The sequence below is a fragment of the Lygodium microphyllum genome, chromosome 15 (assembly GCF_053477565.2).
Source record: "Lygodium microphyllum isolate KBCC chromosome 15, Lygodium_microphyllum_v1.1.10, whole genome shotgun sequence".
Lineage (NCBI taxonomy): Eukaryota > Viridiplantae > Streptophyta > Polypodiopsida > Schizaeales > Lygodiaceae > Lygodium > Lygodium microphyllum.
This window is the reverse complement of record NC_141149.1, coordinates 86,986,202-87,001,705: the sequence shown is the minus strand read 5'-3', so window position 1 is coordinate 87,001,705 and position 15,504 is coordinate 86,986,202. Positions and strand designations below refer to the sequence as shown.

Genomic DNA, 15,504 nt, shown 5'->3' with positions numbered 1-15,504 from the left:
AGTTGGCCAATGCATTTGCACACCGGGATGGTGTGGACTGGTGGTATGGGATGCCAAACCTTGGGATGTGGTTGTGGCTTGGAGTGTTGCTAGCTTGTAGGCTTGGGGGTGAGCGTGTTTCGCTCTACGGCTTGGAGGTGAGTTTGATGTCCAGTCCCTTTTATGTCGAGTTTGGCTTGCATCGTGTTTTGTGTGCACGTTGGATCCTAGGGGACATTTCAGTCATCTTCCACGAGGCCTTAGATTTATGCATACCCCCAATTGCATTGGCGTTGGATCTATCTCTCTCTCTCTCTCTCTCTCACACACACACACCTTGATGATGATTATGATGCCTCTTCCTCTACTAAATGTATAGTTAGTGTTGATAGTAGCTTAAAGGAGCCAAAGGAGATCATGTGTTTAGATGATGTAGAGTGACGACAACTTTAGATGATAGACCACGATCATTTTGGTATTATTTTGTAGTTAATCATGATTCATTCAAGGATCCTTGGATGATGTGTTAATATCATAGCACCATAGAACGGGGAATGGAGAACGGGAACAGGATTGGGAACAAGAAACACAATAGGAATGGGGAGGTCCCATTTCGAGAATGGGGAGAGGCTGAAACATTTAGTAATAGGTAAATTTGGAGCTTCACAAGTATTCAAGCCATTTTGAACAATGCATCATATATTAAGATCAGCCAATGTTGCAAAATAAATACATACTAAAAAGGTCTAAAGAGTGAAGACTCATTAGCCATAAATATTTGAAAGCTGAAGAACATGTGTCATATTAGAAAAGAACGGAGGCCCAAGTGATGAGGCTACTAGTAGATACATCATAGAAATATCAAGCCAAATTGTCAAAACAATTCTCAAAGATGGCAAGCCAAAATCACAAGTTGCGTCTATGACCAATCCCTAGGTGTGGTTTCCCTAAACCGGCATTGGGAAGAAGCATCCATTTATGACTTTGGGCTCCGAGAGAAAATTGTGCAGTTCTTTGTGAGAAAGAAAGAAAGAATATATTAATGTCTCTAAAAGGCCAATGTGACCTATTAGACCAAAGCAATACATACAATGATGATGTGGTTCTCATCTAGAAATGAGAAAAGATGAAAAACATGCCTATAAGACTGAAAAGTGAACTAATGTCCTATAAAAAGAAAGAAAACACGTTGATGATCTAAAAGTAAAAGTAGAAAAAGGAGGCTCTCCATCAATGAGATGTCTGTCCTCTAAGGAGATGCATCTTTCAATGGTTGAGGCGTCTTGACACCCGTCTCCTGTGGCACTGAATGATGGCTCTAATTTGTTTGTGATGTGGATGTCTAGGCCTTCATTGAAGTGGATGTGGGTGCCTAGACTCGGTTGAGTGCCACTACTCTAACCAAAGGGACACCGATAGAAGATGAAGTCCAATGATGATGTTCTCTTGTAAGCTGTGCGGTAGTAGTAGTGGTATGTACCATACTTGGTCGTGTAGCAATGAAAAAGTTAGTGATTGCTCTCTGTCTATGTGAGTCGAGTTGTGGGGTCCTCCTACTCTATAGAATAGTTGTTTTGCGCCTTTGGAGTTGCAAGAGAAAGAAACCCAAGCATCTTTGATCCTCAAATTACATGATTCGTCTCAAGGATCCAAAACCCTCTCGTGCATTGGTAGATGTAGTGTTCCTTCGTCTTTGGCTCTTTGTCGCATAGTGGGCATATGTGTTCCTCATTCTATATGCTTTCTTGTCTATGTGTCTCAATCCTCAGGTGGTGGGATGAGGTGTGGATCTGACCATAACTGTGCGCAATCCATTAGGCAGTTGTATATCCATGTAATTGGGTTGGGTGATGAAGCCATCCTTAGATACTTGAAGGAAGTGGGTCTAGTAGTGTGCCATCCTGGTGCCATGGGGGGAAGGGGGTTGGATCCAAGTCTTCTCCGTATCTGACCTTAGCATGTTTGCTCTGATCACATGGTTCAGCTCTGATCGGCTTAGGTTAAGTGTATTGTGTAGGGCAATCCAGTCTATAGTCAAAGGGGGACTAGTCTGTCAATTTGCAGCCCATGTAAACTCATCCATGTGCTCATCTGAGCTTACTAACAATGCCTGTCACCATTTGCTGCTAGTTGTCTAGAAGAGGCCAAAGCTAGCCGTGGGTATCTATCTTGGGGGAGTTCCCATAGTCTATGTATGAAAGTCACTACCTGGACCAAGGCCTCAACCACCATGGGTGATGCTCCCAAGTCAGCTCTAATAATCTCATGTGGGGTTGAGCTCCTCTTTCATATCATACGTGAGATCATCATTACCAATGGTCTTTCCATATGCTCCCATCTATCATAGTATTCCTTCTCTGGTCCTTGTTGGTCTCCCAAAGGCTGTCTCCTCGTGTGGAAGAGACTTGGACCCCAAATAGCTGCCCCATATAGGAGTGTGGGTGTAGCTAGGGTGTCAAAAGGCCACAGTTTGGTGCGCGGTTCATGAAACTATATGTGAGCACATTCCCTTTCCAATGCATCTAAGGCTGCATATGGTTTTGCCAAATGAGCCTTTGATGTCTCTCTCCAAGAGAAGTATGGTCCCTTCAATGTGACCCCCAAATAAACACACTGCCTCACCATCTCCATTGGTTCTCCATTGAAAGTAAAGTGGTGCTCAGCTTTCATCACCCAAGTAGTTGAAGTGTTAAATACCATAACTTTAGTTTTTCCAAGGTTCACCTTAATGTCTCTATCTTTGCAAAAAGTTGATAATGCATCCAAGTGTCTATTTAGTCCCTTAGGTGAGTCAGATATAAGTACAATATTGTCTACATAAAGTAGTAATGGTATCAACACTCCAGCTAGGGTGGCTTTGGCACCACCAGTTCTGTCCGCATATTCTGAAATTTCATCTATGTACAGCCCAAATAGTGTTGGCGAAAGTGGGCAGCCTAGTTTCACCCCAATGGTGCTATTGACTGTATTTGAGATGCCCTCAGGTGTCTGTACTCTGCCTGTCAGTGTCTCATACAAGGCACAGATTCTCCGTTGTATCTCTACGGGCACATCAATGTCTTGCGTTCTTCTCATAAGTCCAGCACGTGGCACTGTGTCAAAGGCCTATAGAGAGAGAGAGAGAGAGAGAGAGAGAGAGAGAGAGAGAGAGAGCAATTTACGAAAAAAAAAAAAAAAGAGAGAGAGAGCAAGAAGGGTGGTGAATAGGTCGGTGAGTTGGCTGATAGCTCATGCCCGTGTAGTAGATGGAGAAAATAGCACCAAATGGGCTGCATGTTGAGGGCAAGGAGATGGGACGTGGCATCCTTGACAACATCCCTCCAAAGTTTGAACGTTCTCTGCAGGGAACGTTGTCAGGAACATGACATGGAACATTCCTAGCAATTGGAACGTGTTCCCTGTTCCTATCCGTTAAGGAATCGCATTCCCCCATTCCAAGCCCCCATTTCTTCCATTCCATGTTGCTATGGTTTTATACTATGGACATGATTTTTTAGTGCACACTGTTCATGACTTGCTTTTATTATAGTTCACTATGTATTCATGAGACTTGAGTATTGGCTCATGCTTCGAACTCTCTTTTTTGAGTTTGTATGACATCATGATAGTCTTTTATATTGAGTACCGATGTTGAAAGCTCTTGTGCGTGGAGGGAGGGAGGGAGGGAGGGAGGGGAGGCCCAAAGTGAAGAATGGTTTTTTGGTAGACTTTTAGTGCAAGAAATGAAACCCGTAGCAGGGAATCTAGCAGGAACACTATCCGATACACTTATTGGACATATGATGGGAGGAAAAAAGAAGGTTATGTTTGGAGGGAGTCAGTGAGAATGGATGACCCATGGTCCAGAATATGGAAAGATGGCTTCCTTGATGTAGAAGAGCTGGAGAGATTGGTCGGTTCTCTTGATGTCGTTCGGTATTTTAACAGTTCAGTTCATAATGTGCGACATCATAAACTCTTGCTTGTAATTAACCTTGCACTGTTGGCAGGAACGCATTAGGCGAATGCAGGAAACATTTCATCGCACACGGGCAAGTAGTGCTAGACCTTATGAAACATGGCAAGAGAGTGGGAGTGCAAGCTCAGAGAACAATGACCAGGCATGGAGAGAAGATTGGACTTGGGGAAGAGCAAATTGGGAACAATGGCGAAATGCTCAATCTCAGTCAGAGAAAAGTTCTCGAAGATCAGCTCAAGCATCCCATTATGAGAACTTGGGCCTTGATCCGTAAGATCTTTTATGTGGATGCATTGGATAGATTAGGGTTGAAGCTGCATTGATGATGTTAATGGAGCTGCTATCTATGTTCTTTGCGATGGGATTTCAGGATAATGTACTTGATCTTACAATTTGTGCAGGTCAAAAGCAGGCACTTACTCCCAAGATGATCTGAAGGTATACCTGCAATCAGTCTTCTGAGTACATTTTATCAGCTTTCGAAGTCCCAGGAGCTCACTTTGATCCCTTGATCTGAGGTCTTTGTTTTGTATTTTCCAATGTACTAATCCGTATTTTCATTGGGAAATAACAAACATTTAGGTTCATTATTTACGAGATATCTTGAGGCCCATATCCTCAAGTCCTATAGCCACGAACTCAGAATTTCTTATACTAAGCTGCTTGACTTCCTGGTATTAGAGCATCCTACATATTTTACAACTTGATAGTGAACTTATAGATGCCTATAGCTGTTTATACTGAGCTGCTTGACTTCCTGGTACTAGAGCCTCCTACATATTTTACAACTTGATAGTGAAGTTATAGAGGCCTATAGCTGTCTAAATATGATAGAGTTTCAGGAAAATGTATAGAATCATAATTTAAATTGTCTTACAATGCTCATTATATGATTAAGGACTAAGCAAACATGGCTGCCATGTAGAATGTCAACAGTTGTTATTGATATCAGGCCTGCTGTGATTGAATATTTTGTTGATCACAAGCAGCAGTTGGATGAATTTGTTATTGCTCAGATGCATTGTTTTTATCATAAGCCGTATGTTTTACTCCTAATATCATCTTTCAGCGTGGAGTTTTCCATTCTTACCCTTTAAAGGATTACATCCTCTGTGACTTATAAAATATTTTATCAGTCTAGGCTTGGAAGCTCAAGGAGTATGTGCCAGAACACTGCTGCACAGTTGACCTTGTGGGTGTATACAAGTCCTCTATCAGCTTCAAGTTTATTGCCTCATAAGCTCTGTGAAAGCTTGCTTTTCTGACTATTTTAGCCCGCTCTATCAATTTCCATGCTGCCCCTGTGCTCACAGCCAAGCTCCTACTTGGAAAGACTCAGCTCTCAAGTCTCAACTGTGTAGTGGACTCTACCTCGTGAACAGGCATATGTGCACATTCTTTATTTCCAACCAGTCTTCCCAACCTTGGTGACTAGGTATTAGAGTCTCTCTTTTTTTCCGGGTGGGGGGATGTGTGTGTTTAACCCCATATGGAGAGTTTGAAACATTTGGCCTACCCTTTTGATGGGCTGTTTAAACCCTATAGGTTGTTGACTTTGCAAACAAAGGGGTTGACAAGCCATAGACATGTCTCATGTGGTGAAACCAACCTTCCTTCTTGGATAGGGTGGTAATTCCTTGATCAAACACTTAATTACAGCAATCAGTAAATAAACATAAATTGAAATGCACACTTTACCTTCAAAATTCTTGGACAATGGATACCTTGTTGGCCCAACATTGGCACCCCTTTCGGTATTTTGAAATCTACAATTGCTGATGATTGATTACAAGCCAAGATTCCACAATCTCCTTTGGTTGATCCAAAAGCCCCTTGTTGCTCCAACAATCAGCAAACAAATTGGGCAATTTGCCCCTTGATTTTCACCTAGGACTTGCCCTAATTGGACCCTAATTGGCCAAATGCTGCCCCAAATTTACAATGGATGGGCTACATCTGAATTCCTTGATAATTCTACAAATTTCAGGTGCTGAATTGTGTAGGATGCCTTCTATTGACGGCAAGGTCTCGAGGTGGCTGCCAAACCCTAATTTTTGCAAAAATTTAGGATTTGCTGTCCACCAAATTTGGTTGAGATCTGCTCCAAATGGCTGAGATAATCTAAGATCTTTTGAGAATTGACTGAAGGAGGTGAGAGAATGCCACACAAAGAAAATTTAGAGATTTCTCGTGGAGAAACCCTCCAATTTGCTTGCTGCCTATTACAACCAGCAAGAAAAGCAGTCGCCTACAGCCTGGGAGCACTAGAATTGTTGTTGCTAGCCAGCTGATGATGTTGTCAGCTAGTTGATGATGTCATCAGCCCTGATGGGCCTTTTGCTGTGGCTTGCCTATTGATGGCTGTAGATGGCTATCAATCTTCTCTCTCTCCTCTAGCTGAAAACTAACTTCAATGGTTGAGAACAAGTCCCAAAAACGTTTTCTTATTTTGCATGGGTATTGTGGCCAAGTGGTAGCCTTCTAAATCCAATTTTCAGCATTATCTAGTCGTTAAATTAAAAAAATTAATTTCAGCCATTCTGACCTTGCCTAAAATTAAATGTGCCTATCCATAGTTAAATTGGCTAGGCCATTTGCAACCTAGAGTGGTCCCTAATCTCTATTGATCCTTAGATTGGTATTATTGAATTAATTAATGCTAGTCCCTAGTATCGCTGCTAACACTTCTTGGCTAAACAACTCTCCTAGGGTCAAAATTTACACCAACTGACCACCAAAGTCGAGCTAGCATAACTTATTACGACTTTTGCCTTTGACATCCATTGCATCGAAGGGGTCCTTGACATGTTACTATGAATTAATTGTCATGTGCATCACATATGCTAAACAACCTTGCACATTTGATTAATAACTTAGTTAAATGTTATTAGTAAGATTAAAGTATCTGAAAATTTCATGTCCCCGTAATAAATTCCGACAATGGAAAACCATGAAACCAGCTTCCTTCTCAGATACAGTGGTAACTCCTTGATCAAGTACTTAATTACAACAATCAATAAATAAAGATAAATTGAAATGTGCACTTTACCTTCAAAATTCTGCGATAGTGGATACCTTGTCGGCCCCAAAGTTGGCCCCTTTTGCTATTTCTTTATCTTCAGTTGCTAATGGATTGATTACAAGCCAAGATGCCACAATCTCCTTGGTTGATACAAAAGCCCCTTGCTACTTTAACAATCAACAAATAAATTGGGCAATTTGCCCCTTGATTTTCACCTAGGACTTGCTCTAATTTAATCCCAATTGACCAAATGTTGCTCTAAATTTTCAATGGATGGGTTGGCATTTGAATTCCTTGATAATTCCATAAATTTTAGGTGTTGAATTCAGTGTACGATTCCTTCTATTGATGGCATAGGTCCCAAGGTGACTGCCAAATCCTAATTTTTGCAGAAATTTAGGGGTTACAATAGAATCCCCTCTGTTGTCTACCGGGAGCACTAGAATTGTTGTCACCAGCCAGTTGATGACGTCGCTAGTCTTTGATGGGCCTTCTCTTGTTGTGGCAGGTTGTTGATGGTTGCAGATGGCTGTCACTTGCTGTAATCTGCTTAGAAAATGGACCAGCAGCCTTCTCTTCTCCTCTAGCTGAAAAATGGTCTCAATGGCTAAGACCAAGCCCCAAAAACGTTTTTTCAGTTTGCGTGGGTATTTTTGCCAAGTGGAAGCCTTCTAAATCCAATTTTCAGCATTATTCAAAAATTAAATTAATTAATTTTAGCCCTTCTGAACTTGCCTAGAATTAAATGTGCCCATTCATAATTAAATTGCCTAGGTCAGTAACTTGAAGTGGTTCCCAACCTCTATTGACCCTTAGATTGGCATTAATTAATTAATTAATTAATGCTAGTCCTTAGTGTCACCACTGACACTTACTGACCAAACAACTCTCCTAGAGTTAAAACTAACACCGACTGACCAACCATGCCCAATTGTCATAACTTATTATAACTTTTGCCGTTGACATCCACTCCATCCTTGGGGTCCTTGGCGTGTTACCATGAGATCACTACCATGTGTATCACATGTGCCAAACAACCTTGCACATTTGATTAGTAACGTAATCAAATGTTATTAGCAAGATTAAAGCATCTGAAAATTTCATGTGCTTGTGACATGAGGACGTTGTTTTAGCCTTTTTGCCCATAAGGCCTAATTGGCCTAGTCATTTTTGAGCTTAATGGCAGTAGCCACTTGTTCTTGGTAACTACCCTTTTCTTCGTGAAAGAGGTGTGGTTAATCATATTACTCACTAGAAAATACAATGAAGTAGAAATTCTTAACAGTCTAGCAGCTAGTTGGAGTTGGGTGCTACTCAAATCGCATCACATATATACAAGGCCTTTCAGGGTGGTTTGAGGAGGACGGGGGGGGGAAGCCACTGCAGAATGTAACACCACCAGGGTTTACTGTGCCAGCATTTAGTATGTGCATGCAGTCATCTCCTGGTTATGAGCTCTATTAGAGTCTTAATGGAGATGGAGGAGCTCTGACATTTGTCATTTGTGTGCATTTGTCAGATGCTGTGAGTGCATGCATTTCCAGCCCGTCTATCTTCATTTTCAGTTAGATTTACAGGTGGATTTCAGTGGTTGTGCTATATGGCAGCTGGTTTGATGCTGTCAGTGCATGCATCTCCAACAGCCCACTTTTCTTCATCTTCAGTTTGATTTACAGGTGGATTTCAGTGGTTGTGCTACTTGGCAGCTGGGTGTTTATGCAGCCCATGGGCCAGCATTTATGGCAGCTGGTTGGCTAGTTTTTGTTGGAGATCAGTTCTCCACTTCTCATGCAACTATGTAGGTAATTGCTGACTATCTTTGTGAGCCCCCCCCCCCCCCCCCCCCCCCCCCCCCCCCATGTGCGGAAAAGACATTTAAGAGCAACATATTTACATAGTAGGTCTTGGTTTCAACACTGGATGTCGACTGAGTGCAGCTAGATAGCTAGAGACAAATCATAAAGGGCGTTGGCACCATAGTTGCTAGTGTTTTTAGAAATGGGAGACAAGTTTCAAAGATCATAAGAAATGGATTTCATTTGAGATGATGGGTTCAAAGATTTCATACAAGTTTCCAAAACATAAGAAATGGATTTCATTCAAGATGAAAATTATTGAAAATTTATATGTCTATAAATCTACATTCAAGATTCACATAGTATGATCTGATCTTGGTGGAGATTTCATGTCTAATGAGTTTTACAATTTTTGTAGGTAGCATGGCATTTGAAACCAGCCTTCCTCCTCGGATAGGGTGGTAAATCCCTGATTACAACTTAATTACAGCAGCAAACAATAAATGCAAATCTGAAAATACAAATTTACATATTGATCTTGGACAATGCACATCCGATTGGCCCCAAAATTGGCACCCCTTTCGGTATTTCTTTAGCTTTACTGAAGAAAAAATTGCCTTACAATGGGATTCTCCCAATCCCTTTCAGTATTTCAACTCCCCTTGTTGTCCAAAGTGACTAGCAAGTCTTCAATCTATTTTGCCCCTTGATTCGGGCACTCAATTGGCCTTCACCCACATCATAGACGATGGAAATGCCCCAAATTCAATGGTTGGCTAGTCCTCTACCTAAATTCAGCTGAAATTCACCTTCAGCCTTGTTGAATCCAAGTCTTAGAGCTTCCAATTTCTGGCACACTTCTTAAGGCTGTTGCTAAACCTTAATTTCTGCTGTTTACAGCAGAGAAATTTGCAATTTCTCAGCCTCTAGGGGTCCAAATGTTGAGATCTTCGAAGCAAGACTGTGAAATGGCTAGGAGATGAGAGGAAAAGCTGTAGAGAGAGAAAATTCGGAGTTTTGTCGCGAAGAATGATTGAAAATCAGTCAAGTGCAGCTGCTGCCCTGCCACAACAACTTGTAGATGCAAAGTACTAAAGAAAATCAGTCATTTACTGTTGCTGCCCTACCTCTACAGCCTGTAGATGCTATCTTCTGCTGTTGATTGGTCTTCTTTTGTCCCTGGCTGTCTCAGAAGGTCCTCCAATGGCTGCAAATCAGACGAGCAGCCTCCCCTCTCTCTCTCTCTTGCAAGCTCAATTTATAGAAATGCCTCTCTCCAACCTCTAAAGACGTTTTTCAGTCTTGCATGGGCATTTTTCACAAGTGGCAGCCTTCCCAAATGGGTTTTCTAGCATTTTTCATAATTAAATATTAATTTTCAGCCTTAAAATACTGAAAATTAATCTAATAATTATTTCGGTGCCCTGAAAAATAATCTGATTGGCCAATAATTAAATTGGCTAGGCAACTTCCATTCCCGAGTGTCTTTGCACTATCTTTGACCATCAGATTGGCGTTAGGTACGATTAAACGCCACTTCTCTAGTGTCACCAACTGACACTTATGGCCAAATGGATGACCTAGGCCAACAACTGACACCAGATACTACCAAGTACCTGTGCGGCATAACTTATAGCAACTTTTGCCTTTGACATCTTGTGATTTCTTTGGGTCCTCGGCTCATAAATTTACTTTAACCCTAGTTGCACCTCACATGTACATCATTTACTTAATCATGTGATTAAAAATTAATCCACATGTTAAGTGAGGTTTCAAAAGTACATGTCCTCATGACAACATTCATATGGAGTTTACAAATGCAGACATACCATTAGAGAATGGTGTACTAGAGTGACAAAATTGAACTATGTTGGAGATGGCTTGGTCTGTGTTGGAGCACAGAGATGCCTCATACCCTTTGGATTGAGGTTGGAACGAAGATGGATTCACATGTGCAATAGGTTATTGACTGTTGCAATGAAAGATATGATTCTCTATGGGGCTTCTTTTGGGCAGAAAATTTAGGATACAGATGCCCCATAGGTTCCTTGGGTGTCACAATCACTCACAAGATTAGGTTTTCATCATTCCTTGGTGCATAGTAACATGGAACGGCCATTTTCTAGCTTCCTATCGCAATCACCCCATCCCTAAAATGTCCCAGTTCTATTCCCATGTTAGGGCCTCCTCTCATGGTGACATGGGATGGCAATTCCTGCCTCCGTTACCATTCCCAAAAGCCATCCCACTATGCCTTGGTGAAACACTCGATGCATGAGACTGAAGTTCTCTTTTTCAGTGATCTCAGAGGATCCCCGGAGATCAGCCAGGTTACAACATTAGGGGTGTTCACTTTGTGTGAATTCTACCCTTATGACTAGGATTTGGAGGATTGTGAGTCTACCACTCTTTAGGAGGCTCTTGCATAGGACCTCTGCTCTGATGACTAGAATGTCTACCATTTGGAAATTCACTGCACTTGCAGTCCAACATCATTGGTCTGTGTACTAGATTGATGTCAAGTATGACTTTCTCAACATCCTTTCGGAGGAGATTTATGTGGATCAGCTTCCAGGTTTTATTATGGTAGGCAAGGAGGATCATGTGTATCACTTGCAAATGACTCTCTATGGCCTTAAGCTTGCTCTTGGGTCTTGGTATCAAGAGATCGACTGCTTCTTTCTTTAGCATGGCCTCAAGAGTTCGGATCATGACCCCAATCTTTACTATGCATTGGATGGAGACTAGTGCATACTCACATCATCCTTTATGTGCAGGATTTGATCTTGACAAGTAGCAGTACATAGGAGGTGGAGGCTAAATGGGAAATCTTTTGCCAAGAGTTTGATGCAACAGGTTTTGGCCTTCCCCATTTCTTCATCAGTCTTGAAGTCTACTAGTTACTTCATGCCTGACTTATTTCTCAAGATCGATACATCTCCGAGCGACTTACAAATGCTGGCATGTCTATATGCAACCGATCTCACACCCGCTCATCTAAACATGCCCCAACATTTCTTTTGTTGTGGCCTTTTTGTCTTCATTCATTGAGACTCCCTTTCAATCCCATTGGCGGGTGCTGTTTGATGTTGCGGTATCTATAGGGGACCTGTTCTTATAGGATTTTGTATCAAGAGGGATCCACTCGTTTACGTTGAAGTGATCAGATTGGGCTGGTGACATTGACATATGCAGGTCTACTATTAGATATGCTTTCTTCCTTGGATCCAGTGCTATCTCAGGAGCAGTAAGAAGCCACCTATTGTTGCTTTCTTCGATGGATGCCCAATATGGAGCCTGGTGCTTTACAGCTCACAGGGCCGTGTGGTTTCATCACATGCTTGCAAAGATTGGTTTCCACAAGAGGGACCTATTCTTCTTTAGGTCGACAGTCAGAGCACTTTGGCTCTTGTAGAGAACCTGATGTTTCATACTCACACGAAACACATTGAGGTTCAATATCATTATGTTCGAGAGCTTCTTTTGGATGGTGAGGTGGAGTTTATCTACTGTTCCATGGCAGACAATGCAGCAGACACATTCATGAAGTCTCTACAGTTGCCTTCTATGCTTCATCACATGCATCTTCTTGGTTTGCAGCTACTCCCAGGATTTGACACGTGTCATTTATGTGCACTTTTGATGCAGTCACTGCATGCATTTCAAGGCTGTTTTTCTTTATTTTCAGCTCAAGTTATAAGTGCATTTTAGTGGTTGTGCCATGTGGCGGGCTTTTTGTGCAGCCCATGGTGGGGGCCATTTTTCAGCATGTATGTTAGCTGGTTGGCCAGTTTCAATGGGCAGCAGTAGGTCGGTCCTCATGGGCAGTGGTTGGTGAGATTTTAGCATTCCTGGCTATCTATAAGCTGCCACATTGAGCCATCCACATCACCTCCATCATCCTCTCATTGCGTGCATCATCTTTCTTCCTGCCTCTCTCCAGAGCCCTTACTAATGAAGCTCTGCAGTTTGCAGGATCTAATTATGTGCAGCCTTGTATCAGTTTCAGAACAGAGTGTTGTTTCATTCTCTTTGTGCATCTTCTCTTCTGCTTTCTCTTCTCTCCGTGTTTGTGTTTCTGCTTCCTGTTGAACACTCTCACATAGCATCATACAGGGTTACCAACAAACTACGGCAACTTGCAATCCCAAGTGTAAAAGGTCCGAGGAATTGTTGCCAAAGCTCTCATCGATGCCAAGAGTCCCTTTAAGCTGCTTCTAGTGGCCTCAGAGGAAGCAGATGATTTATGAATAGAGCTTCACCCTCATTGGCGCACTGCTGCTGTCTGCAGAGCCTAGTCTTGTATCAGTCTCTGATCAGAGTGTTGCATCATTATCTTTGTTCATCCTGTCTCTCTCTCCCTTCTTCGTATTTGTGTCCCTGCTTTTGTTGCACATTCACATAGCATCCTATAGGGTTAAGAACAGGCTGTTGCAGCCCCAAGTGTGAAGGAACTGCTATCAAAGCTCCCATTGATGCCAAGAATACCCTCTAAGCTGCTTCTAGTGGCCTCTGAGGGAACGAATGATACACGACTAGAGCTCTGCCAAAGAGGCATACACCAATAGGCTCTCACCATTGAAGACCGATTGACAGTGGACTTTCCAGATATTCCACCTTGTAAGGTTGCCAATAATCTCTCACACAGTTCACAATGGAGCAGGCTTTAGTACCTAGTGTGTAGGCAGAGCCTCCAGGTCCACAACTTGCATATGAGCCAGCCTTGATGATTAAGATACTGTCATGCATCTTCGCCTTGTAGAGTAGATGATGTTCGTGTTTGACAGATGGCTAATGCAAAGCACCTTTAGTGACATAGAGCATATAAACAACTTAACCTGGATCTGATGCCGCTATTGGAACAATTTCTTGGGGAGAGTTGTTTACACGTTGACATCAGGATCACCTATTGAAAGGATCTGTTTTCAGTGTTAGGAATTTTGGAGTTGATTTGATATACAAGACAAGTTAGAATTAACTTACAATGAATACGTACTTGAAGTGGGAGTTGGTACTTCATGAGAGGTTATTTCTGGTACAGGAACAACTGCTGTTAAATGCATGGTTCATTTAAATATGAGAGTGAGTGAGGTGGTTAATAGCTGAAATTCTGCTGCTAAATTTAATTGTTTCGTGAAGGCTGCCTTTAGATCCAAAGCAATGGAATATCATCCTGACAGAAACCAACACAGAAAAGGTAGAGGTCCTTTTGGTGGTCATGTTCAATCTGGGTATAGCTTGACTTCCAGGCTGGCAATTTTTAAAATTCCATGCGTAATCTCGTGGTGCAGAATTTGCAGAGTCAAAATTCAGGGAGATGCTGTCATCTTATGAAGCGTTGAAGACCAAATAATTTAAGGAATGCACACATATGGACCCTGGGCTCGTGTCAACCCATCATTTTCTAACAGATGGGGATGGCATTGTTCATTTCTCAACTTTTGTGTAATGATAGTAGTTTTTTTCTCCAAAATGAAGAAATATAGTGATCTCTACGTAGCGTATGAGAGAACTAAATTGCTTTTGCATAAGATATTGTAATTGGGTACATAAGGTCACCTTGAGGTCCTATTTGGACAAGGGAGATGAGAAACCCACTTCTTCAAATGTAAGCTTTGATTAAATCATAAGGTGTTACTGATGGAAAACTTGCTCAGCATGTTTCAAGCGATTGCCATCTTCAATGTCTGCAAGCTATATGTACAGCTCATGAATTTGGTTGCGTTGGTGTATGTTATTTAACAGACTAAAGTAATTGAACCAGTGGTCTTACTATATTAGAAAGAGTGCATGCAGTGGTTCTTACAAGTAAAGAATACTGGCAAACGGGAATCTTTAAGGTCTTGTTTTTCTGCTCGACTGTGGGCACTCCACATTGTGGAGTACTGGACAAAGGAAAAGCATTATGAGGAAATCTTAGTAGTGTTGGTCAAGTATATTTGAGCTAGAGGAATTTTCACATGCTTGTCTTCATAATAGGCTTGAGCATTTCAACCTAGGTAATTTCTGTGATCTTGATCAGACTAGTGAGAAGAGAGCCATAAAGAGATGCTAAAAAAAAGAAAAAAAGAATGCAGGGAAGAAACTCAGACTGAACTCACTGAGGGAGAAAAAATATCTAATGAAGCATGGATTGATCCAAAGTAGATGAAGTGTGCCTAGTGGGCCACTCCAGAGACAATATGAGCATGCCGAAAATGGAGCTGGATGCTCTTAATGCCTCCTCTTAGTGACGTCTTGGGAGCAAAATAAAGATGGGAAAATACAAATGAAGCTAAATGGATACTTTTGAAACATTTAATTGGATGAGGGGTAAAATAGGTACTTCCTCCTTCTCAATTGCAAAAACTGTTGACTGGCATTATACTAGTCACAAGGTTGGAGTAGTTGAAGTACCATTGGGGTACCATACATGAAATTTAAGTTTGGTAAACGAGTATTGAAATATGTTATTATCAATTGCACAAGATAGGTATCTAAGTAAAGAGCATGCAATTGCTAGCAAAGAAAAGAACTCATGGTTGGAAATTAAAGAAACCTCAAGCTTTGTTGAGTCACATTTTGAAAACTTTTATACGCGGTCAAATAACCGAAAGGGAGACTTTTTAGACTAGACAGGATAGGGCCTATGTATGGACTAGTATTTTGTCATATCAACTAAGAAGTTCCTTTTAAGTTTATAAGGACATTGCTATGTCAGAGCATTACCCAGTTCAACTAATACTCTCTCTCCAGCAATGATCATATCA

The 15,504-nt window shown here is 41.6% G+C and overlaps 1 protein-coding gene across 3 annotated transcripts in view; it reads left to right on the top strand.

Moving 5' to 3' along the window:
* Positions 1-14,439, top strand: part of LOC148024741 (uncharacterized) — a 42,005-nt gene extending 27,566 nt beyond the window's left edge. Inside the window, exons 4-8 of one of the 3 annotated variants that reach the window (XR_015693345.1) lie at positions 3,686-3,871; positions 3,969-4,207; positions 4,339-4,455; positions 13,895-13,952; positions 14,047-14,439. Coding sequence is in view for 2 of the 3 variants with exons in the window: in XM_087694397.1 (XP_087550523.1) it covers positions 3,686-3,871; positions 3,969-4,207; positions 4,339-4,375; positions 13,895-13,952; positions 14,047-14,108 (582 nt within the window). In the remaining variant the exon portion in view is untranslated. The remainder of the gene's footprint in view (positions 1-3,685; positions 3,872-3,968; positions 4,208-4,338; positions 4,456-13,894; positions 13,953-14,046) is intronic. The other 2 variants (XM_087694397.1, XM_087694398.1) reach the window with 2 other exon arrangements.
* Positions 14,440-15,504: the final 1,065 nt, after the last annotated feature.